The sequence below is a fragment of the Condylura cristata genome, unplaced genomic scaffold (assembly GCF_000260355.1).
Source record: "Condylura cristata isolate star-nosed mole 26May11 unplaced genomic scaffold, ConCri1.0 scaffold00014, whole genome shotgun sequence".
In the NCBI taxonomy this organism is placed as follows: Eukaryota; Metazoa; Chordata; class Mammalia; order Eulipotyphla; family Talpidae; genus Condylura; species Condylura cristata.
In genome coordinates this window covers 41,585,966-41,611,757 of record NW_004567115.1, presented here as the reverse complement: position 1 = coordinate 41,611,757, position 25,792 = coordinate 41,585,966, and the positions used below count along the sequence as shown (strand labels likewise).

Here is a 25,792-nt window from a genome sequence, read left to right as displayed (position 1 = left end):
TAATGGACTTTTTGATACACGGTTGGACACACCTTAAATTTCGACAGCATTAAATGTCCAATATATTTCTACTTCAAAAATGTAAATTGACCACCTTTTAGAGTGTAATTTGATGCTATCCTTTAAAAAAGTGTTTCAAGCATACACCTTCATCTAGCCGTCTTACTCTTAGGAGTTCACACTGTGCTGAGATGCTGAGTGATGACATCACTGTTCTGTGGAATATTGTTCTGGCAGCCTGGCTATATGGCACAGAAGGGTGTTCATGAGCTAGCTGTAGAGGAGAGAATACAGTTTACCCCTGAAAAACTTGGGTTTGAGCTGTGAGTCTACTTACTAAGGTCTTTGCCTACACATGTGTTGGTGTCCCGTACCCCAGGTTCGTTAAGGAATGCATAGAGCATGTACTCCTTGGCTTCACTTATGTTAGAAATTAATAAAATAGGTGCATTTTTAAGGTGTCTGCATAGAAAATATTGGGAAGACTATGTTCTAAACTGTTGAACATCGACACACCTGGAAATGGGTTGTGGTAAATTGGCTGAGGCCTTACATTCTTTATAATGTTCTGTACATATCCTTTTTGTAGTAGTGAAAATGTATTACATTAATAATACATGGCTCCTCTCCTCTCAAACCTATTTGTATTTTTTCAGTGCTTGAAAGGTAAAGATTGATTTATCTGTTAGACTTCATAGAAGATAGTAATTACTCCACTTAGTTCTCATTCACCCTTATTTTGCTTAAAAAGAAAATGTTGTGTCCCATCTTTTTAAAAGGCCATCTCTTTAGCAAGATGAGGATCACACACACAAAAATTGTTTGTTTTTTTTTTTTTTTGATTGGAGTGGCTTTGGTTTATAACATTATATAGGTTTCAATTGTGTAACCTTATAAACCAACATCTGTCTGCAGTATATTGTTTGCCACCAAAATCACTTAAGTTGCCTAGTTATTGTTATGATTTTGTAAGTATATCCTTTATTATGTTTATTTCTGCTTTGGATAGTTCTTTTAAAATTTGCAGTTTTCCCCAGAAAGGATGTTAATTTTAAGACAAGTCCCATTAATCCCTGCTTTCAACTCTAGTGTACTAAATTCTACCTTGTATCCAAACTAGTTTGTGTCAAATATTCCTAAGCAAGTGCTTGGAAGGAGGTATTTTAGGATACAAATTTATTTTGCAGGTGATGAGTGCACTCCTAAACTTAAAGGTCATGGTTAGATAAATGTCACGAAAAGCCTACACCACTGAGCTCAAACAAACATTCATAAATGAACTTTATCAAAATTCCATTCAAAGCTGTCAGGTCCTTTCTTTCCTGTTGTTACTGAAGGTTAACTTATATTTACAGCAAAAGCCTCTTTAAGTTTATGTCTGATTTACCTAATGACCCTACCAAAATAGCCTTAACTGTATGATTTTCCTTGGAATGTATTTCTGAATACTAAGCCTCTGCTACGTCAGAAAAGTCAGAAGTAATTTTAAGAGATGACAGTATCATGCTAACAAATGCTGTTGTCCATGTGTAAAAATGAAGTGCACAAAGAGCTAAAAGAGACAAAAAATAGGCTTCCAGCTTCCTAATTTTATAGATGAGGAAGCTATATTCAGAAGAGGTATCAATAAGGTGGTTTTTCTGAGGGTCAAAATTGAGTAAATGGTTGTGTCAAACTAAGGCTACTGGTCTTAAGTTTATATTTTGCAGCTGTCCCTCACCACAATCTGTCTCCCTGTATGCATGTTCTTCTACATGTAGACTAGTTTTTCAACCCCACGGAACAGCAATTCTACTCCTAGATATGTATCTTCTCTCCAGTTTCATGCGTCTGTACGAAAAGACACAATAATGGATGGTAGCGTTGTTCTTAATAGTCAAAACCTATAGGAAAGAAGGGGAAGGGAACAAGGAGGGTAGGGGAAGTGAGCATACATAAGGGAGGGAAATTTAAATGTAAGTCAGAATTAGAATTGTTAAATAAACTGTGGTATACCCACACAGTGGAATATTACAAATCAGTTAAATGAAAAGAACCACTGAGTCATGAAACAATATTAAAAACATCAAGTAACATTGTTGGATGAAAGAAGCCAAACATAAGACCTTACAGAAAGTCCTTATTCTGTGTGTCGGTGTATACGGTCCTTAATGGCAGTGACCATTTCTTGGCATCTGTAGAACTCCAGCATTTATCATTTTACCTTCCACAGAACAGGTGTCAATGAATATTTACTGTAACAGACAGTATGTGATACAGAAAAGACAGGAAGACACCAGTAATTTAATTAAGATATTAATACCAGAGCAGAGTACATGGAAACCTGAAATGGTAACACAGTATTGACTGATGCTTGGGTGGTGACTAGACTATGGTAATGTTTGGGCTGTTTTAGAACAGACTTGGGTAACAACCTGAGGTTTGACCCCAGGATCAATTTAACCACGATATCCTGCAGTTGTAATAGTTTTGTTTATTCACATTTTGACCTAAACCGGGAGGATACTTTCTCAACTCTATCCCTATTTCTAGTTCATTTGCAAGAAAAGCAGAATTAATCATTTGGATTACAGCATGCTGGTTAGGCCATGCTTTTGAGGATTTTTACCTTGGGGTCTAAATGAACTTACACTGGAATAAGGACTTCTTTTTCTCTGGCCTTGCTGGGCAAGCTGGTCTTTGATCTTAGTGGGGTGATAAGTTTATGTTGAAGGCAACATTGTAGCTCTTCTGTCAACTTTGATTTCATATTCCATACATTCAGGCTGTGGAGTTCATTTACTTTATTGGAACTCTAAATTGAACTCTAATGTTTTAGTAATAAAACATTACCTCTCTTACTTTGGACCCTTGATTCTCTAGGGAACAACCCAGGAGGTAGGACAGGTAGACTAGGTATATTTGTACATTCTGGATGTCCTGGTATAATACCATTTTAGTGTATAAGTAAGACCACCCATTAATGGCACGTCATTTCTTTATCCCTAAACACCTTTTACACATAGTCTTGATGATCCTTTTCCTCCTGTCTCTGGCACAATATTCAGTGGCATTGCTGCCTGTTATTTCTGCAAGTTTATCATGCAGAAAAAATACCCTTGAACTTGGAAGGAAAGGTATGCTCGTGGTCGACAAAGATGTGCCCTACAAATTATAGATCAGACAGATCAGATGAATTGGAGTCCCTGGAGATCCCAGGAACAAATTGTTAATCAATTTGCAGTCATTTATACAAGCACCAGCTACTGAGCTGCAATTAATACAGCTTTGTGTGCAGCCACTGTGCAAGTTCACTTGTTAAGAATTGAGCTGCAGTAATTCTGTTCTTCCATAGGACATTCTCATATAAAGAAGACAGGATCCCAGCTGTTTAGGTGGGTGGGAAATAGCTTTGGGTGGTGGTTCTTTTATCTGAAAATGTTTGTGAAATGCTGAGCATGCAGTGCTGAGATGGGAAAATTTTTGTTATCCTTTAATTATCTTAAAGTACTAAAAGCACCTAAAAACTGTTTAAAAATTGACTTCTATCGCAGTTGTTTTTTTTTTTTTTAATGTGAGGTTAAACTATAAGCTCACTGTTTTTCAGTGTTTACAGTATCTAGGTACATTATATGCAGCTTCGTATCACTGAAATGCTTTTGAACTATATATTTTTTGCAGCTTAAGGAAAACAAAAAAAAGTATTCTTCCTTTTTTGCTGGTGCTGTTACTCAGTGAACAGCTTTCGACCCTGGGTGGCCCTGTACCCTCACTTCTTATGCTCAGACAACTTTTCAAGATATAGATATATTCATAAATTCAAGTTCAAATATTTTACCCTATTATGATTTAGGATGTAAGCACATAGGAAAATAACTGATCCAATGTCATGTCAAAAATTATGTTTCTACACGTGTTTTGTGAGGGTCCCTTAATATACATAGAGGCAGGAGGTTAATTGGTAAGATAGTTCATAAGTTAACACTTAATAGTTTCATTCATCTTTCTTGATCATTTTTGCCAGACCCCAAAGTTACCTCTTCACTATTCAGTTGTGCTTTGAACAAATACCCAGACTTTTTTTTTTTTTAAAGATTTATTTATGCATAGGAGACCTGGGGTATATAGGCCAAAGATGTAGGAAGTGAAAGGATTCATCAGAGACAGAGTGGGGAGCAGAACAACCAGATGGACTGAAATACACTACTGAGGGGAACAGTGGGAGGATCAGGAGAGGTCTGCTGTGCTGTGGTCAGCTCCCTGGCCAGGAATTGAACTCATGCTGTAGTGGCTGCTGATAGCTTCACAGTGCTGCGTTTTAACCCCTTGTACCACCAGGGAGGGCCCTACCTAGCCTTTCATTGAGCAAGAATATTCATTCATCGAGATGTACCTGTTCTTCTCTAACTTTCATCAGTGAACTGAAATTAACCTCCATTTGTTACTGGCAGATTTTAAAAATTGACATTCTGAAAACTCTTGGGAAAAAACTTTCTTAACTTTGTCAGTCTTACCTTGGCATTGTTTATTCTTGATTTAACCCCTATCTATGACAGATACAGTGATTTCCCAGTGTCAGGGGAAAGACATCTGGAGTATAGATATTTCCTTGCCTGTTTTTCCAAATCTGAAGTGATGATGTTAACCTTTAGATGTGAGTGTACTAAAACTAAATCTTAGGGCGCCCTTGAGTACTGCTAACCCTCTTGTGTCTGTTGGCTTGCAGTTTAACTCGGCTGCCAAGCAACTGATCGAGTGGGATAAACCTCCTGTGCCAGGAGTCGATGCTGGAGAATGCACCTCAGCAGCAGCCCAGAGCAGCACTGCCCCAAAGCACTCGGACACCAAGAAGAACACCAAAAAGCGACACTCCTTCACGTCCCTCACCATGGCCAGCAAGTCCTCCCAGGCCTCCCAGCACCGCCACTCCATGGAGATCAGCCCTCCTGTGCTCATCAGCTCCAGCAATCCCACAGCTGCCGCTCGCATCAGCGAGCTGTCTGGCCTCTCCTGCAGTGCCCCTTCTCAGGTAAACCTTCCCAGAGTGTGGACAGAGCTGGGCCACTCACAGGGATCTTCACCAGGAAGCATATTTGTTCTAGCTGAACGGCATTGTCTAATCAAGTCCTCAGCAGACAGTAGCTTTTCTGGGCAGCCAAGTCTGTCTTCATTTTATAAGTGGAAAAGGGGGTAGGAAACTAAGTGGCAAATAAGACCCCAAAGTCACTTAGTCATTCTCAAAGGAAAGATGAGAAATTATAAGGTGATTTAGATTGACTTACCAGTTTCCCCAAGCAGTCGCTCAGTATTCCAGAACATTCTCACAAAGGTACTGTGGGAGAGCTTGTCAACCTCAAGGTGCTATGCTCAGAACTCACTGAGCTTGCGCTTGCCTGCCTCTGCCTGACGTTTAGGCTTCCTATCTGAATGTGGGGGACAAGGCTGGGAGAAACATTTAATTGTAGTTAGAACTTCTTTTAAAAAGAGACTTATTGACTATGCATACTGGAGCTGGGGTCCAGGCCAGTGGCTCAAGGGTGAGAGGATTCACCAGAGACAGAGTGGGGAGCAAAACAGGTGGATGTACTGAAATACACTGCTGAGGCGCAGCAGGCAGGTCAGGAGAAATCTGTTGCACTATGTGGGTCACCTCCAGGGCAGGGATTGGACTCTTGTTGCAGTGGCTGGCGATAACTTGATGGTGCTGAGACTTTAACCCCTGTGCCACCAGGGAGGCCCCAACATTAGAACTTTTTAAATTTAAACTTTAAGTCAAAGTGCATTATCACTTTGGATTATCTTAAAAATTAGCTATTTATTAATCGTATGCTAATGAAAATATATATGAGATGATTGGGAACATTCATGCTTCATTTGGCAAACATTTATTAAGTGCCTTAATATTAGACCCTTTAAGGCACTGTGTATATACTACAATGAGTAAGGTACAGGACTTGCCTACATTAGACCTTAATTCTGACTGCAAGATGAGCCTCCCTGTGGCTCTGCCTGAGTCACAGTTCTGTGGAATTAGCCAATTAGGTAACAACCTAATGATCACAGAGCCTAATCCAAAGCAGTCTGCTCCATGAGGAAGAAATTCCTCCCCTAGAACCTCCCTGGTGGCACAGTGGATTAAAGCAGAGCTCTATGAAACTGTCCCTAGCTACTGCAGCATGAGTTCAATCCCTGCCAGGGAAGTGACCCACATGGTACAACAGACTTCTCCTGACCTGCCCGCTGCTCCCTTAGCAGTAAATTTCAGTAGATCTGTTTGTTCTGCTCCCCGCTGTTTCTGGTGAGTCCTCACACCTTCAAACCTCTGGCCTGTATCCCAGTTCTTGTATGCATAAGTAAATAAATCTCTAACAAAGAAGAAGAAGAAGAAATTTCTTCCCAGAATCTGCATGTTTCAGATCCATGTCGACTTTACAGTCTACTCTACAATATAGCTATGTTTTTTTTAATATAAAAATATATTTATTTCTCTTTAAAAAAGGAAAAGAAACAAACTTGTGGTCCTGGTCCTGAAGAATTTTACAGTTTGGGTGGCTGTTTTGACCATAGAATAAGAATGTACAACAGAGTTTTTGGTATTTTTCTCCCAGTTTTATTGAAAATTTTCTTGTAACCTCATTTACTTGGCCCTGCTCTTTTAGGTTCATACTGCATGTTGTGAGTGAAAGTGCATTCATCTTCTGAATGGGATTGAGGCTCCTTTGCATTTGTAGGTGGCAGAACCTTGCAATTTTCGACCTTATAAGGGAAACAGGAGACACACACACACCAACCATTAGATCATGAGTCTGATGAGGAGGCAGGGTCTTTGTTTTGTTTGCTGAGACATCTCAGATGGCAGGCTAATAAGCACTCTAGTATTTGTTGAATGAAAACGTGACTGGGAAAATGAGTGGAGAGCACAACCATGTTGTTGGACATGCAACTAATTAGACGTGGATTATAGATTGGGGTGACAAATGCCAAGTGGGGTTACTCTGGGAGGGCTCAAAAATGAAGACTTTTGAATAAGGTTCTGATGGCGTCCAGAGGACTCTTCACTGTATTTTTTATTTTGCAATCTAGTAGTATTTCCATAATGATGCTTCCTTGAAATGAAAAGTTAAGCTTCGGCTGAGAATTGTGGCAACTCAGAGTGGGAATGGCATTAGAAGAATGGGTAGTTAGTTATCTTTTGGCAGAGAGAAAATTAGAGGAAGGAGGATCACTGGGTGTTTGCATCTATCTTATGTCGGGAACCCGGCAGTCAGGTGTCAGCTTGTCTGACGCCGCCACAACAGGGCTGGGAATGAAGGCTATAAAAGTAGAGCTATTTTTGTTGTAGGGTGAGTGGCTTAGGAAACAAGGCTCTTTGTGTGTCCTTTAAAACAGTCTTCCCTTCACCCAGCCCTCCCCTCCTCCCATATTCCAGTTTCTTCTGTGTTCAGCGGGGAACGTGTTGCCTCAGGGAGAAGTTATTTCTAAAAGAGGATGGGAGCTGTTTGAAGTGCTGCCTGCTTTCTCCAGCTTAGGTTTACAGAAAACACTACTTGTTGAGGGACTGTGTACATTGGAGGGAACCACAGTCCACAATACAGCAGTGAGTGCCTGTGGCATATGGGAGAGGCAAACACGCTCCTAACCATGGTGGAGGAGGAGGTGAGAAGTGCTGAGGCTGTTTAAAATAGGGCTCTCCTCCTCTCCCGCCCGTCAAGAGCCCATCACGTTTGACTAAGCATGTTGCCGAAGGCCTCTCTTGCTGTTGGTCTGATTTCTCTCTTTCCTTAACTAGGCTTGGTTGATGCTCTTATTTGGGTAAAATCTGCAGACAGGCAGTGCTGCGCTGGTGGGTAGCACCCTCTGCTTCCCCCTTGCACCACATGGCACGTCAGTTTGCTAACTGGCCCTTGGAGATTTCACCGTGTCCAAGTTCTAGGCACCAGCATGGGAACATGGATAGCAGGATGGAGCAAAGGACGCGCTTGCGACTGTACTTGGTGACTGTTGAGCGAAGGCTTTCAACCCAAGTATTGGAAGAGTATTACAGCCTTGGTGAGCAGGTGCTCCTCCAGAGCCAACGTGCACAGATGGCCCGACTGATATCTTGAAAAGCACATGACGTTGGCCGCACCTCTGACCACACCCATATTATTTGGCCTCTGCCAACGAAAGGTGTGATTCATAATAGAAAGTGTTTTTATGGCATTTTTTGTTTTGAAGATCCATCACTCACTCCCATTTGCTTTCCCCAAATCTCTACCTTCCTCACCCCCACTCTGCCCCACAGCCCTGTAGAGGAGGCCAAGTTGCTGTGCAATGAGATAGGAGAAAATGATGAGCTCAGAAAGTCAGGTTGTGCCTGTTCAGAGTATCTGCCCCGATATGCTTTCTGTAGGCAGTGGACTTCTACTTCCTGTTCTGTGTGTAGTCAGTCTCTGATGAATTCTAGTAGCTTCCTTTTTTCCAGTGCTAGAGATGGGCCTGGGTGTTGGTGCCTGCAGGCCTCTCCCTGTTGGGTGCCTCCTCCCACGTCTGTGCTGGCAGCACCCTTAGGGACCCTGCTGGCCACTTGTCTTTGGCCATGTTCTCATTAGCAGTTAACTACCCTGACTCCCCGCCTGGGGCTTGAAAATAAGCGGCAGTCAATAGTGAGGTATGTATTTTAGGATCAGACTCAAGGGCATGTATTGGATTGTAGGTGTTTGGCTTTCCCAAAGGTTCCTTGGCTGTAGTTGCGTACTTTGCAGTGGCTTCATTGTACCATCTGAGAAAGACTACCTCTTTTATGTGGTGCTGACTTACAGATATCTGTGGAGTGTATTTATATACAAGTTTATTGGTAAAGTAGCTAAAAGCCTTTGGGTTTTAGCCTAACATGAAAAACCAGTGTGCTGCTTATTAGAAATTGATTGGAAATAGACTGGTTCGTTGAAGAGACAGAGAATGAAGGCTTGGGGAGAAACTCTTGTTAGTGGCACTCTTGGATCTGGGTAGGTTCAGGCTATCAATTCAGCCAGTCTAGGGCTGGCAGGTACAGTTGGCATTTAAAAGAATGTGGATTCCATGTATAGCAGATGTATTTGTGAAAATAAATTGTGATGCTGTTTATCCCCGGCCTTGGCAGGGACTAATCCAGTAGGAAACTGAAAGCCTTTTCAAGCCCCCTGGGAACTAATCTCAGAGCTTTTCTTTATTCCGATAATCTTTCTCTTAACTTATGGGAATTGAGGAAACTATGTTTGGGATAAAGTTTTTATTACACAATATCCATCGTTTTTGTGTGGCATTATGTCCTTGGGGAAACAAGGTACCAGCCAACCACATTCCAGTAATAGTGGGAACCAATACCACTACTTCTGTAGCACGAACACTCCCACATCTTGCAGCTGGACCTGAGTGAAAGTGATCCTGTCACCAAACACAGGCTGTGAAACGACATGAATAACTCACTTTTTTCCTAGTAAAATAATCTTGACTGGAAAACACATCTTTGAAAACAGCTAATTTTGCTTGACATTGTTCCTTTAAAGACTTTATAAATAATTACCTGCTATTAGCATGTCTAGGCAGCAGTGTTTTAATTGGTAGAAGTCATGAAAGATGATCCTAAAAATAGCAAAATACCTTAAACAGTTCACATAGATTTAACACACTGATGAGTACTCAGGTTAGCATTCAGCCACAGACCACCTCAACAGGGCCTGGAGGGAGAGGGTTTGTTGGCTAGTAGAGCGGCAGTTTAATTGTCTGAAAGGTCAGTTTGGTTCAAGGTAGGATCCCAAATGGGGCGACGTGTTATGGTGAAAACCAGCAGCATTTGAATTCTATATATAAAAGTTGGTAGTGTCTAGGATTTATGACATGACTCCCGAGTGTTTAAGGCAATTAAGTCATCTGTAAATTTGGCTTGAGTAAACCAAAAGGGATTTAGCCTTCCAAAATAATAGAAGCTACATATTTTTTAATTGTGACCTGCCATCCCAAGATTTAGGTGGTATCATCTGTGACATTAAGTGTAGGCTTCTTTTTGTTAACTTCTGTTTTTCTTGGCAGGTTCACATAAGTACCACCGGGTTAATCGTGACCCCACCCCCAAGCAGCCCAGTGACAACTGGTCCCTCGTTCACTTTCCCATCAGATGCCCCCTACACAGCTGCCCTTGGAGTGAGTATGGATTCTTCCATCTCTATTTGTCTCTTAGATATTTCATACATTAATCTGGCACATACCAACTCCTAACACCGGCAGTTCATCTTGACATTTGCAGGGTGGGATGGATCTCTATCAATCACCTATTATCTCTGTTAATCTTTCAAAAAAAATTGAAATGCATAATGTTGACTGGTGACTGTGGCCTGATGCTATTAGAAAAGCTCTATAAAATACTTTTCTTTAACGTTCAGTCTGAGTTCCTGAAGCCTTAACCTTTATTTCTTTTGAGTTTCTTGACCTTGATTATCCCTGCCAAAGACACATTTAGAGAAACATATATGAGAAAACTGGGATCCCCAAAGCTAAATGGTTTACCTTGAGTCATATAAGTTGAGTCCAAATCTCTAGATTTACCATTCACCTTCAGTCTGGCTGTCTGGTCATGTAAGTGTAATTACTCTAGCTGCTGCCAGGGAAGGCTCCTCAGATTATGCTGGTTAACCCTAAACACTAATGGCTATAAAACAGCCAAGTCAGGGGTGGGGAGAGTTGAGAGAATAGGGCAGCCAGGTGAGATGGATATGAAGACACCTGTGGAGAGCAAATTAAAAGGGGAAAAACAAGCAAGTGTAACCTTCAGTAGCAGAAACACAGTAGTCTAAAGTTGCAGGCCAGGGGACCAGCAATTGTGAGACAGACCTCTCTCATCCAGGCAATACCATGACTTTGACTATCAGCTGTTTCTTCCAGTGCCGAGTTGCATGGGGATAGAAACAATCCCTAAATCAGATCTCCACCTGTGGAAATTAATTTACAGATTTTGGCTTGTGTATGGTGCTCTCAGAAAAACTATGGCCTGATGATGGGGCATGGACCTGGATTTGAAGCCCGCTTCAGCCACTTGGCTGTACTAATTCCACAAAAGGTCATTCAGCCTCTTTAAGCCACAGTAGTTCCACCTACAAAATGAGGCTAGCAGTGTCTGCTTTGCAGAGGCAGCACCATGCCGAGAATGTGAAGAGGGAGGCCAATTACTCATTTCACTCTTGGCCTTTGCCATGCTCAGATGGCCCTAGGACATGTCCCCCTGAGTTACTCTCAGAATGCCTTGAGGGGCCTGGTTCTTTTCATTGTGGTTTTCTCTGTTCTCTCTACCAGGAACCGTGGGGCTAAGCAGCTGGTTTGTTTTTAGCTTGCCGAATTTATATGTGTTGTAAAGTTTCTGTTTTTCTCAGCTAGTATGCTTAGAGCCCCTCCGGCAAGGACCTCAGATCATATACTCAAAATGTTGGCTCCATTTAGTTGTATTGTCCTCATTTCAAAAAAATTTGGTATTTATTTTGTCTTGATACATTTTACATATAATTGAAAACTGACTTTGAAACAAGACAGGGTATAAATAAATGCAGTGTTAAGACCCAGCTTGACTTAGGTTTTTGGAAACTTTATAAAGTATGTCCTGTATTTAAATGAAAGCTAATAATGTTCTGTTTCAAAGTTATTATTTTCTTTTTGTTTTAAAAGTTCCCAGAATGATTACAGTTTCCTTGATAGTACAGCTGTTTGGTGAAGGAAGAGAAGTTGCATTGGTTCATCTGGGGAAAAGATGAAATTCAGTGAACTTTTATTGAAATGTGGTTTCCAGGACATTCTATTAGCCCCGGTGTTTTGACCAGAGCCAGATCCCACAGTCATTCTGCCCTCTAGTCTCTAAGGATTGTTTTCCTTTCCTTCCATCCCTTCACCTCCCCATATATACCACCAGTTGGTAGTTCCATTTTTAAAGACTACTTTGTTTGGAAAAATTCTAATTTGATTTCTTAAGGGGGAAAAAGACCGACTTTCTTGATCTTAGAAAAATTAATTAGTGGAGAAGACATAGAGTTGGCTGAGTTTCAGCCCTTGTGAATTGAAAATTTTACAATATAGTAAATGGCCAGTTGCTCTTAGCTGGAGGCATATTCCAGGTCAAATCAATGGAGCAGGTCACAAGAGAGCATGAATATACAAAAGTTAATTTACATGCAACCATTTCATCCTAGGATTATAGGAGAACCCCTGCATGTTAAGCAAGAAGAAGGTTATTAAATGATGTGTCTACTGTGCCAATTCCATTCAATGAAAAACTAATTATAAACAGGCTTGTCTGTCATCCCAGGAGCCGTCTAGATCCCAAAGTCCCTGGTAGTTTGGCAGAAATGTTTTGGGTTTAGCACATTAGGTTTAAGTGGAAAAAATTTTCAGTAGTACATGCCCTCTGCATCTTACAAATTTAAAATGTTTCCTTGACTTGGAGCACTTTGGAGGCCGAGGTGTGCAGCTTAGCGGGAAGGACACCAGGCTTTTCGTGGTGTGTATGGATTTGCAAGTAATAAATGCCACCAGAAAAATAGGAAATGGAAATTATTTCTGCTGCTTTCTTCACGAATTGAGACTCTTTAATCTTTTATACAGAATGAAGTTATGCTCATCTTGTGTCATACATTTCACACATGGTGAATATTATATATAATATATAAACACCATCTCAAGAGGCATAACCATATTATATATAATATGCACCATGAACATTTAAATGGTAAATATATCATATTAGGAACCAAACTGGCATTCAGACATCCAACTATTTATAGCAGTGAAGATTTTTTTAACTAATTTTATGGGGGGGGGGATTGTATTGGCCTTAACTTTGTATCTTCTGCAGGATGACAGGAGAACTTTTAAAACATGTGATTAGTAGTCCCTGAGTCTCTATACCAGTTGAGAATTCCTCAGCTGCAAGATGTCACAAGGTTGCCACGTCACATAAGGTCAAATACAGCCTTTTGCCAACTTATAAACAGATTGCATTTGAAAAATGTGACCCTAACTAAAAAATAATTGACAAACACAGACACACAGGAGCATGTTAAAGAAGCAAAATTAAATGATTTGAGGTCCTCAGAAGAGCCAGTATGTAACTGACCCGTTATTAGCCTCTGGTGGAAGCTAATAAGCAGAACTTTTGCTGTTGGCAGGTTTGGAAGTGTCTGGGACATAGAGGATGAGACTGCTGACCTTGTTAGTTAGAAAGATAGAAATAACTCTCCCTCTTCGGCCAGTATACATGTATCTGCAGTCAGTGCACGGAAATACTGATCGAGAAGTTGATGGAGGATTGAAAGTGCATTGTTAGGAAATCAGCCGTTTAGAAAGACATGAAACATTAGAATCGACAGGACGTCTGAAAATCGGACTGAGCCAAAATTTCAAACAGAGAAGACTTACATCTTGGGAACTGAGACCTCTTCGTCCTTCTTGTATTGTACTAGGGAGGGTGAAGCAAGAAACACTGCTAATAGTTGGATATCTTCTGGCTGCAAAGCTAGGTGCCTGCAACACATAGTTGATTAGATGGTCTCTGATTTCACTGTCTCAAGAGGAAAAACAATAACTTCCATTTATTGCGCTTCTGCCATGCTCCCTGAGTGGAAAAACCGGCCTCCCTAACTGTGTCTATAACCCCATTTCACAGAATGGTATATTGCAGCATAGGGACCTTATATCATTTATACAAAGTCTGTTAACTATATGGGTATCTCTTCTATAAATGAAACGTGGAGCAGTGATTCTACAATTTATAAGGGAGTTTCCATTCCCAGAGAGATCTTTTAAAATTAGCAAATCCATAATTACATCCTCTCCTTTACATGTAATCTTCTGATCCTCTGTTTCTAGCATTTTTTATGTATTTGTCAGGTTTTTTTTCTTCAAAGCTGTATCCACAGTTGGCTAGCTTAATTCCCATGTGCATCCTGTTGAAACAAAAGACTCACTACTTTCCATCTTTATCTTTTAATCACTAGGATCAGCATTTCCATTTTTCTGCTTTCTGCTCATTTTCATTAAAAATGAGGCAAAATACTCAAATAATTGCATAAATACTCCTGTATGCAAATGGTAATGCTGCTGAAACAGTTAACAATTGACTTGAGGTGAGCAGGACTACACAGTGCGTGAGCATCTGAAATCATGGCACAGATGGAGTGACTACAGAGAAGTTGAGGTGTAAGGTTGAAAGTGGGTTGATAGTAAATCAGATGTTTAGAAAGAAATGGTGTGTTTGGGGAATATTGAATGGTATTTGCCTCAGGCACCCAGAAAGGCCCAGAGTCCATTCTGCCAGTTTCTTTTTTTACTTTGGGAATTGTGGGAGGGACAGGCACACGGAAGAGTACTTGGAAAGAAAATGAAGCCTTGCTTGTTGGTTGAACATAGGCCCTGAGCAGCTGTCAGACTGGCCTGCAGCCCTCAGCCCAGACTTAAGACTTAATGGATCTTGTCCCTGATCCTTGACCAGATGCAGACTCACCACGTCCAGACTGATTGCATGAAAGGCAAAGAAGGAGGAGAGAGCATCAGAGAAGAGCTCCCCACCCACGTGCTTGAGCTCTTCACTCACAGTGTAGAAATAGGTGGAACCCAGCCCACCAGAGATCATAGCTGTCTGGTGCTCACTATCAAAGGAGGGAAATCAAGGCTGCCGAAAAAGGCTAAGCCGGCCTGGACTCTCCATCTTTCTGCCTGCAGTGCCATGCTTCTACAGTACACAGCTGCCTCTTCTTTCAGGAGTACAGGGTCAGGGGAACAGAACCTGCATATGAAAGATGAGCTCATTTCACATGAGTAGGCAACTCCTAGGTTGTTTTAAAGCCAGGTATTGTTCAGAATTGGCACTTCTTTCACTTCAGAAATGGTAAAACGTTATTCAGAGTGGTAATTCTTTCCTGATATCATTGCCACAAAAGTTCTGAGTCTATAGAAGCTCAGTTTTTTTTTTTTTTTTTTTTTTAAAGATTTATTTATTTATGCTACAGAACTGGGGTGTAGGCCAGAGGTGCAGGGGCAGTGAGAGGCCTCAACAGAGACGAGAGGGGAGCAGAACAGGCAGATCAATGAAGCACACTGCTGAGGGGAGCATGGGTGGGTCAGGAGAGGTCTGCCACGCCATGTGGGTCACCTCCGGGGCAGGGATCGAACTCATGCTGAAGTGGCTTTCGCTTCTTAGTGATGTGCTTTTAACCCACTACACCACCAGGGAGGGCCAAAGCTCAGTTTTAATGAATATCAGGAAAAAAAAAAAAAAAACAGTTAGTGATGAGCCCCTAATAATTTAGTATGCAGGACCTATTACAAATGGCATTTAAATACAGTATTTTGATCTGAATAATACCAAGCTCACAAAATTGTATTTGTCAATACTGATGGACAGATTGACAATATTTGTCAAAATATTGTCAACAAAATGTGACCTATACTTCTAGGAAGCCTACACATGAGTTTTGTTGCTGGTAGAGAGGCATCTTGGCCTCCAGTCCCTGAACTGGCCTGGGCTTGGAAATAATAGGCAGGTCTCCAGGTCAGCTCCGGGTGAATGAAAGGCTGTGGTTTGCTTTGTAGAAATTTCAGGTCTTGCAGGATAGCAGACTGCCTGAAGCACAACACACAGTGGATTACCTTTTGAACTTCCACATCACCAGATTATTTCAGTTTAGGTTGTTTATAAAGCAACCCACAGAACTTCCTATTTTGTCACAGCCTGGAACTCACCAGAGCCCTATCATTTTACTGACCCCACAGGGCCCAGCAACATCTAGGAATCTGATTTTAATCAGACTTTCTCACTTGGCCTTTGTGGGCTTATGCATCTAAGAATATACATAGGCTTATCTTTATACAAAGATATGCAGCACAGGATTGAGGAAAAAATTGCCCAATTAAGAGTAGTGTTTGAATCATTAAAAGAAAGCCATAACTGTATTTTCTCTCAAATACAACCTTTGGATCTTTCAGAATTATCCCCCTTTATGCCCTGTCTTAAATGTCTACAGACTTAATCTGTAAAAATATACAAAATGTTTGTTCACTAGATTTTTAATTATAAGAGGTAATTTTTTTTTTCATTTTGTTAACAAAATGTGAAATGTCTTTAATGTCTTTATCTGGTCCATTGTTGATTCCCCCCCCCCCCTTTTTGGGTCAGTTTAGTACAGCCTCTGTTTTAATGAAGTTAAGATGTAACAATTTTAATTTTCTTTCTTCTTGAAAATAGAATTCTACTGAGAGGAAATGGACATTTGTGATTCTGGGCCTCTGGTTCTATTTTAAATCGCTTGGAGGAGGAGTGGTTATTGTTGGCTCCCTGTTGATCTCGTGTCATGTCCTCTGCCTTCCCACAGCCTTGCTGTTTTGAAACTGGGCTTAGAAAGTTGTTTTTTTTTTTTTTTTCCTTTTTCTTCCTCCTAAAGCTACTTCCCAGCTTCCAGCTTTTTCACGAAGTACACTGCTGAAGGGAGCAGCGAGCAGGTCAGGAGAGGTCTACCATGCCATGTGGGTACCTCCCTGGCCAGGGATCGAACTCATGAAGAAGCAGCTGCAGCTAACTTCATAGCGCTGTGCTTTAACCAGTTGTGCCTCCAGGGAGGGCCCCAGCTTAGGGAGATTTAAATGGGAATTAGTAAGTGGTAGTTTTAGAGTCTCCGTATATTGTTCTATGCAGTCTCGTTTTATGCTCTTGCCTGTGAAGGGATGATGTATTATTACCCATGATCTGTTCAAGCCACATTTGCCTAGGATTATCATTACTTCTGTCTACTTTGTCACTGGGAGGAGACCTAACTAAATGAACGAACCTTGTCCTGGTTAAGGGTTTTGAAGGCCTCATCCATTCCATGCAAACGCCAGGGCTGTACCCAACCCTAATGTCCCACGTTTTCTGTGGGGAATGTGAGAACATTCGTGAAGTTCTGTTTGAACTGACCTCTGCCTTGTCCAGTTAGCACTCTGTAAGCAGCTTCATGCCTCATTTATTTCTGTACCAAATGTTCTGCCACAGCTTTAGCTGCAGTGTGGGAATAATTCTTGAAAGTCACCTCAGCAAGAAATTCATGTGGGAAACAGTACAACATATGTCTAGAAGTTTGAATTTTTTTTCCTACTGGTTTATAAACATTAATAAGTAGGTGAGGTAAATGTTAATGCGATTCCGTTTTTTATAATAAAAAAATGACATCTGAAATATATTTCAGTATCTTTGGATTTTCTTCTTCATATGCTGGTGAGAGGAGCCATTTATGCGAGGTGCATTCTTAAATCTCCTTATTTCTCTTTTGATTTGGTTCTTACATCTAGTGGTTCAAAGATTTGGGGAAGGCGAGGTGGGGGTTCAGACAGGTCTTTGTATGTGTGTTTTCCTAGGAGTTTCAGTATACAGACCCTATAGAATTATCTGGGGTTTATAGATCAGAAGGTAACAATTGCTCCATTGATTTTCAAAAGGCATGGACTCCTGTTGGCAGAACACCATTAGTCTGTGCCCGTAGAGGAACCAGCAGCTTTTCGCTAGTGTACTTGTTAAAGATTACCAACCTCGATAGTGCTAAATTTCAAAGGCTGGCAGAGTCAAGAAAAGCAGAAGTGGCAACAATAGCTCCGTGATTGTGGTTTGCTATTGTTTGGGCTTTTTGGAGATCAGGCATCAAAGGAAATTTTCTTTAGAAGGAATAGTTTGAGATATGGTGCAGCTGAATTGTTTTGTGTTGTGTTTAAGTTTCAGGTTACAGAAACGATCACGAATTAATTCCTAGCAAGCAGTGTGGCATTTTAGCTTATACCCTCAAAAGGCATTTAAAGACATTGGGGTTCTTATCCAAGTCAGTACTTAAAGATTTATTAATCTTTAAATTGAATGCGGTTGTTTTGTTCTTTCTTTCATCTTCCCAAGTGTGATTACATACCTGTTTCCTGAAAAGGTTGGTGTGGCTTTAAAACAATAAAGGTGAACAAAGAGATGAGTTTGTTTTTTTTTTTTAAAGCTTTAGTTATTCATGCATACAGAACTGGGGTACAGGCCAGAGATGCAAGGGCAGTGAGAGGATTCATCAGAGACAGAGTGGGGAACAGAACAGGCAGACTGATGAAGCTCACTGCTGAGGGGAGCAGTGGGTAGGTCAGGAGAGGTCTCCAGCACCATATGGGTCACCTCCCGGTCAGGGATCGAACTCGTGAGGAAGTGGCTTTTTTTAAAGCTCCTTAGCTCTGTGCTTTAGCCCGCTGCACCACCAAGGAGACCGAGTTGTTATTTTTAAAGGGGGCTTACATAAAGTGTAGGCTGCTGGTTGTGCTCTGTGAAGAGTCCGTTGAAGACTTTTCCCGCAGATTTCTGATTTCTTTCTCCTCTTGTTTCCCATAAAAGATGTAAATCTATTTCTTGTTCCTTCTTTTTCCATCTTTCTATGCCAGGCTATGAACCCTCCTCTTCCTCCGCCCCCTCTCCTGGCCGCCACACCACCAGGTGCTGCTGCTGCTGCCGCTGCTGTTGCTGCTGCTGCTGCTGCTGCTGCTGGAATGGGACCCAGGCCCACGGCAGGACCCTCTGACCAGATTGCACATTTACGGCCTCAGACTCGCCCCAGTGTGTAAGTAGAGGAAGGAATGACATTTATTAGTGCTTATACATTCATTTCAAGCTGTGGCCAACAGCAGAGGTAGAGAAACCCCTTTCTGATAGGAGCTGGTGACAGGCTTATGGCTCACCAGAATGGTTTGTGTTCCACAAACACCTACCCAACCACACATGTAATCAGGAGGCTGCTGAAATGAAATGGGTCTCATACATGAGCCCCCCGGTACACTGTCCTGCTCAGTGAAGGCCTTGGCTAGGTCGGGGAGACATAGCTATTTGCTGTTGCATAACATTATATATGCATGGAGCTGCCTTTTTGTATGACTCCTGTTTGAGTGTTTGGTCTTCGTTTTTACTCCTTGCGTTTGGACTAAGGGGTCGGGTGGGCATTCCATACAAATTGCAGCTAGCTGGACTATGTATGTGAAAGCTGTAAACTCCCCACCTATAAGTATCCACCAGTCAAATTGTCTTGTTCAGACTTTGCTGTTGGTAAAAGACAGCTGGAGCTTTATGGGTGCTGCATTGTGTCAATACAGTTATTGATAAAAACTGCTGGTTAGTGAGCCTGGTTTCCCTATGTTAATGGCACAATCACCTAGCATTGTAAAGCGACTTTGCGCTCTCTGTGATCTGAGCTCTCGTTCTGTTTGACTTTATGAAATTCAACATTTTTCCTGACAGAGCGTACAGAAACAGGTGCAGTCAAGCTGCTGGGTTCAGCGCAAAGGCGGATTCTTGTGCTTCCCAGGGGGATTTCACACCATATGTCCTCATTTAGGGCTATTTCCCAAGTCTAACAAGTGCCATTTGAAGAGCTCAATTTTCCCAGTGGGTTCCTAATCCCCTGCAGCAAGTGAGGCACTCTGGGAAGCTGCATTAATTCTTTCACACCCCATGAATACCATTTGGTGGGATAGTCACCTTCACACCAGGAGGACCGGTTGGCAGTCCTTAATCTGGAAGGTCTCTGCCTTTTCAATGTAGATGGCAAACCTCTTCAGTTAGAGTGCTACTTCCACATTACAGAATTATACTCAGTTTATATTTGTGCAAAATATTCAAGAATTTGTACCAGCAAAGCATTTGGAGCATCTTAGCCACTCTGGAATCAAATATTCTTTCTATTTTAGATATGTTGCTATCTATCCATACACTCCCCGGAAAGAAGATGAACTAGAACTGAGAAAGGGGGAGATGTTTTTAGTGTTTGAGCGTTGCCAAGATGGCTGGTTCAAGGGGACATCAATGCATACCAGCAAGATCGGGGTTTTTCCTGGCAATTATGTGGCACCAGTCACAAGGTATGATTTTGGATAAGTGGTTTACTAAGTTCCTAACAGAAGCTTTATTCTTTGCATAAGTTTCAACCTACCCAGGTTCCTTTCTCATTATAGTTTCTGGTTACATGGCCAACCTTTAAAAAGTCCATGTCTGTATTTGCTGAAATCCCTTCTAACCCTAAAATCCTTAGCTTGCCTTTCACATGGATATATGTGAAATTGTAAGTTTCTGCCAATAAAATGTGCTGGGTTTTGAGTTGATTTGTTTTAAATTATATGTGAGAAGTCTTAGTTCTATCATTTTCAATATTTTTCTGCTAAAAAACCAAAAGTGAAGTGTTCAATATAAACAAAAGCTATATTACTGATACTTCTATGTTTATAGAATACTTACTATATGCCAGGCAGGTAGATTTCTAAATTTGCCACACATGTTAACTCTTGAGTCTTAAACAATTCATTAATGCAGTAACTATTATTATTTCCACTTAATAGATGAGGAAATGGAGGCTCAGAGACGATAAATCACTTGCCAGAAATCACACAGCGAAAAAGTGTGTGAACCCAGATGGTCTGTTCTCTAGTCATTCTATTAGCTTAATGATTACCTCTGAATTATGGCAATTAATTTCTGTAATATGATCAGAAGTAAAATGCCTCAGATATGACATAGATCCTTCATCCTTCTCAACTGAGGGTAATTTTGCTCTCAGAGGAATTAAACAAAGCTTGCACACACTATGTCACTTTGGGGTGGTGGGGAGGGATGCTGTTGGCATCTGGTGGGTAGAAGTTTTGGATGCTGCTAAACATCCTACAATACACAGGACAGCCTCTCACCGAAAGGAGTATCTGACCAAAAATATCATCAAGTTGAGAAACTCAAGTATTGTGTCATAGGAAGAGCTTTTGATACACAACATTTTCTTTATTTAAGATTGTCCACTTCCTGGTTATTGAGGAAATTAGCCCTGGGAACTCAAAGAAAAGAACTGTGATGGTATCATTGCTGAGGGAGGCCTAGTTTCAACTGCTGTGCTCTTAATAAATAGTCCAGGTTTAACTGAGTGAAATATTCCTCAAGCCCCCTGATTTTATGATTTTAAATGAATGGCTTAATGAACCGACATGTTTGTCAGCTGTCGGTCTTGATTTATAGGTTGGCCAGCAGCCTAATCAAATGAAAATCATTATTGTTGCAGATGGTGACAGAATGCTAGCTTTAATTTGACTTGCAGATTTTGATCAATACAAACCTTCTTTTCTGTATATGTTAAAATCTACTTTCAGGATCCAGTTCTTCCAGAAGTTGGCAGATAAGCCCTTCCTGGAAGAAAAACAAACAACGAAGGGAAATAAACCCAACAAAAACAGAAAGGGAACTTAATGAAAGAAAACATTTTCATTAAGATTCAAACATAAATTTTTTAAAGATCTCTGGAGGGAAGGTTGCTTCCAGTAAATTCTGTTTTTCATCATGGGAAATAATGATATTCAAATTAGTGAAATATTCTGCACAGAAAGTCATGACATGGAATTGTTGCTTAAATAAATTTAGAATATCAGAAAAAACACATTGCACAAAATTACCCTGAACCTATTTTCAGTAAAATCAGCCAGTTAAGTCCTTGAGTCTGGAGTATTTAATAAGGAGGGTTTTAAAAAATAATACACTGCCTTTTGTAATCGAAAGTCATAGAAGGAAGATAATCCACATGAACCAGAATCATAAGGTCTTAAACCTGAGCCTCAGGCCAGGCTTCTTGAGATGACAGGGTCCTGTGGGTTCATGAAACATAAGTGAGATTAAAATTTGGCAAGAGAAGCAAGAGGACATTCAAGTGTGGATACATATGCATGTGCTTGTCGTGCATCAGGTACACAGGCACTTGGGTGATAGAGAACTGGGGACACCAAGGTGTAGGGCAGAAAATGAGCAGAGCTAAAGAAATGTGGATATTATCAGGTAGCGAACCTGGCATCTTTGGTAGATGGAGCAGGGGAATCCATCCAGGAACTTAAATTCAGTGCAGATGTTGGAACTTGTTATGGAAAACTGAACCCCATCACTGTTTATTCTTGAGCAGAGTTTGCTGTGTGATTTTTCTATGACTCAGAAAACATTTCAAGACTTTTCTGTGCCTCAGGGTCATGACTTTGCATTTGCTGTTCTTAGAGTTTGTAAAAATAATTCCATTCATTTCTTTAAATGTTCTGTCTTAAAACTCTGAGTCATTTTTCTTGCATCTAATTGTCCTGTCTTCCATTTTGCTGATGGATTGGGCTTTCTGTTTCTGTCTTGGCAGAGCAGTGACAAATGCTTCTCAAACTAAAGTCCCCATGTCTACTGCTGGCCAGACGGGGCGTGGGGTGACCATGGTCACTTCTTCCACGGCAGCAGGGCCTACTCAGAAGCTCCAGGGAAATGGTATGGCTGGGAATTCCAATGTGGTCCCCACGGCCGTGGTATCAGCAGCTCACATCCAGACCAGTCCCCAGGCTAAGGTCTTGCTGCACATGAGTGGGCAAATGACAGTCAACCAGGCCCGCAATGCTGTGAGGACAGGTAAGGAGGAAACCCCACTGGGAGGCACTGTGAAAAGGCCTTACCTGCCTAATTAGGTCTTTTATGCAGATGCTGTTGTAATGTTAAGGTGCAATATTAAAGATGTAAGGTGTAACATTAAAATAACAAATAACCTTGGGGAAAAGAGGCAAGCACAGTCGCACAGTCTAATCAGTAGCACTTTACATAAACTGCCTACTTTGGCCATGTCTGCCCTGCACAGTCTTTCAATCCTGATTTATAGCGCAAACACCTGAAAGAAATTAAACTGATCTTAAGCGTGGCAGTAATACTTGACATTCTGGCTTCATCCTTGACTTCCATAGTCAACATCACAGGATCTCAGACCTCAGTGATGCTAACCACTGCCATCACTCGCCTATGCAGCTGACCTGTGTGCTCATCATCATTGTTGAACTTCTTAGACTCTTAAACCACTCTCTTCTTTTTTCTTTTTTAAAGATTTATTTATTTATGCATACAGTACTGGGGTACGGGTGAAAGGTGCAGGGGTAGTGAGAGGATTCACCAGAGAGAGAGTGGGGAGCAGAACAGGCAGATTGAGTGAAACATACTTCTAAGGGGAGCAGTAGGTGGGTCAGGAGAGGTCTGCCATGCCATGTGGGTAACCTGAGGGGCTGAGGATCGAACTTGCACGGAAGTGGCTACAGGCAGCTTCACAGTGCTGCCTTTTAACCTGTTGCGCCACCAGGGAGGGCCCTTAAACCACTTTCTTCTTCCAGTGCATTGAAAACTTACCAAGAGTCTTGGGGTAATGCTGGTGGGATAAACCTCGAGTTCTAGCAGAAAAACCAAAGGAAAGAAAGAGGGAGAATAATTTTTCAGAGAACTGAAGACCAACCTAGTTTGATGCTGCAGAACCTCACTAATTCAGTGGAAAGACTGAAGGGTCTCAGGGTTACAGCTGAGCTACTAGACACACAACAGACTCAAAGTCTGACCCAGAAGGAAAAAGTGGTCTAGAGATCCAGCTAAGATTAAGTGCTTTTAAACCATCACCCAGCCATTACTTATTGCAATAAATGCAATAACAGCCTTTCATTATGGTCTGATGCAGAGAAATGACTCATGTCTTGGTGAGGAGCATTTACTAGCAAAGTTGAATTTTGCCATTCCCTCCTGTCATTTCTAGTGGCGGCACACAACCAGGAACGCCCCACGGCCGCAGTGATGCCCATCCAGGTCCAGAACTCTGCCGCTCTGGGCCCCACCTCCGTGGGTCTGCCCCATCACGCCGTGGCCTCCTCACAGCCGCCGCCCCCGATGGCCGGCCCCGTCGCCCACGTTGCTGCTGTCAGCCTCAGCCGAGCCGGCGCCCCTCTGGCCTGTGCCGCGGCTGCTTCGCTCACTTCCCCGAGCATCCCCACTGCCTCACTGGAGACCGAGCCCAGTGGCCGGGCCGTGACCATCATCCCTGGAGTGCTCACCTCTCCCGACAGTGCTTTGTCAGCTTGTGGGAACAGTTCAGCAGCCAAGCCAGACAAGGATAGTAAAGTAAGGCCGACACCTGGTTTCTCCGCTTACCTGGGTTCCATCACTTCTGACTAATGAAAGGGCTCATTGTTACACAGTCTTCACTGCCAAGAGTCACCCCCAGGTGCCCAATCCCTGTGGCGCTGCACGTATACACCCACTCGTTGCCAAGTTCTGTGTTGGATTTTAGGGAGACCACAGCGAAGAAGAGTCACCGTGCCTCCTTGAAGACGTGCCTTTCCCCTTTAGTTAGTCATTCTCTCATCATTTTGCCGGCCTTAATTCTTCCTGTGCAGTCAGTTTTGCATCTCGTTAACAGTTCTATAAAAAAGATTTAATAGACAGGGAGTGGAAACTGTTGATTAAAAATGTTCTTCGTGGATTTATTTTTTCCATCGTGTATTGACTATAATCAGCGTGTGTAATTTTACTCTTGACTTGAAATAGAAGGAAAAAATTATTTTCTAAATCCATAGATCTTTTAAGATGCTGTCATTTGGGGCTAAACTTCAAAACAGTGTATAAGCAGAAGACCATATTTGAAACATTAACCTAGGGTTGAATTTGGAGATAGGTGGTTGGAGGCCAGGAAAATTAATGGTGGTTAACTGTGAACAGGAAGAGGAGTGATAGTGAATTCTGAAGAATTGTCTTAAAATAATGACTTTTTCTTCGGTATTTCATGCTCTTCCCCTAAAGCTGCAGCCCAGTCTGGGAAGCTCTAGAGTAATCGTGAACTCTCAGCCACCTGGCTCAAGGGTACTGCGTGTTCCTCTACTGAAATGGTTAGGGAAGCCTATAAATAGCATTTTATAAGGAAATAAATTTTACAGCCTACTAAAGAGTTAATATTTAATTGCTGGGTTAATATGAGCATTTTTGAAAAGATTAATATCTCTTCAGTGTTTATAATTAACTACATTAAACTAGAACTCAAATGGAGATGCTCAACTCTGTTAATGTCCGTTGAAGAATTATTTTTACAATTTGGATTTTAAGGTTTTGTGACAATGCTGCTAAGGGACCCTGTCAGTGGGGAGAATTGGGATTCTGCAGCGCATGCCCTGACAGAGAATAATTCACTGAGTCTCTGCAGCTTGAAAGGTGCCTCTGCTAGACAGAATAATGGCTCTCCAGGGATAGCCAAAGCCTGAGGATATTTCCTTACCTAGTCAAAAAGAATTTGGCAGGTGTGATTTAAGTTTTGAGATGAAGAATTTATCCTGGATGATCAGAGGTGGGGGGTGGGAGGTGGAGGAGCTCGGCCAGAGGTCAGATATCAGAATCAGAATCAGAGTGAAGCAATCTACAGGTCAGTGGGCCACAAGCCAGGAAATGCAAGGAAATGATGTGCCCTGGGTTCCACCAGAAGGGATGCAGCCCTGTCAAGGCCTTGGTGTTAGGACCTGGTGTTCACAATGAAGCATGTGGTTGTTTGTTACAGCACACACAGAAATAGTTTCAGTTTCTCCTGTTGACTCCCCTTCCTTCAGAACTGGCCAGGGGCATCTGTTTGGACATCCTGATGACCAGCCATGAAGTGTCCTCGCTCTGGAGTGACCCAGGCCATCACCAGACACTTGACTATATGGAGGTTCATTGAACCCATATGTTTCGCCTTGTGCCTTCGAACCTTTTTCTTTCTTTTGAGGGGTTGCTTAGGGAAACTTGATCTCCTTTCTACATGATGGCTTGAGTAAGATGTTAGAGGGTGAATATTCTTTTGGAAGTTGTTTTTACCATTCCATGTTAGAGTCCTCAAAATTTGCTCTCCTGAATCTGTTACCTCATTTAATGCTCCAAGTCTACTAAAGAACTTTTCCCAGTTGATAAAAATTCAGTAATTCAGCTTGAGCATCTTTTTGCCCACATTCTTTC

General features: G+C 41.7%; 1 protein-coding gene across 2 annotated transcripts in view; it reads left to right on the top strand.

The window, feature by feature from the left end:
- The window catches only part of SH3RF1 (SH3 domain containing ring finger 1), a 151,549-nt gene that overhangs the window by 108,014 nt on the left and 17,743 nt on the right, over positions 1–25,792 (top strand). The window contains exons 4-9 of one of the 2 annotated variants that reach the window (XM_004682388.2): positions 4,706–5,008; positions 10,030–10,140; positions 18,409–18,584; positions 19,705–19,875; positions 22,161–22,420; positions 23,574–23,935. In XM_004682388.2, the coding sequence (XP_004682445.1) occupies positions 4,706–5,008; positions 10,030–10,140; positions 18,409–18,584; positions 19,705–19,875; positions 22,161–22,420; positions 23,574–23,935 (1,383 nt within the window). The remainder of the gene's footprint in view (positions 1–4,705; positions 5,009–10,029; positions 10,141–18,408; positions 18,585–19,704; positions 19,876–22,160; positions 22,421–23,573; positions 23,936–25,792) is intronic. The other variant, XM_012724972.1, reaches the window with a different exon arrangement.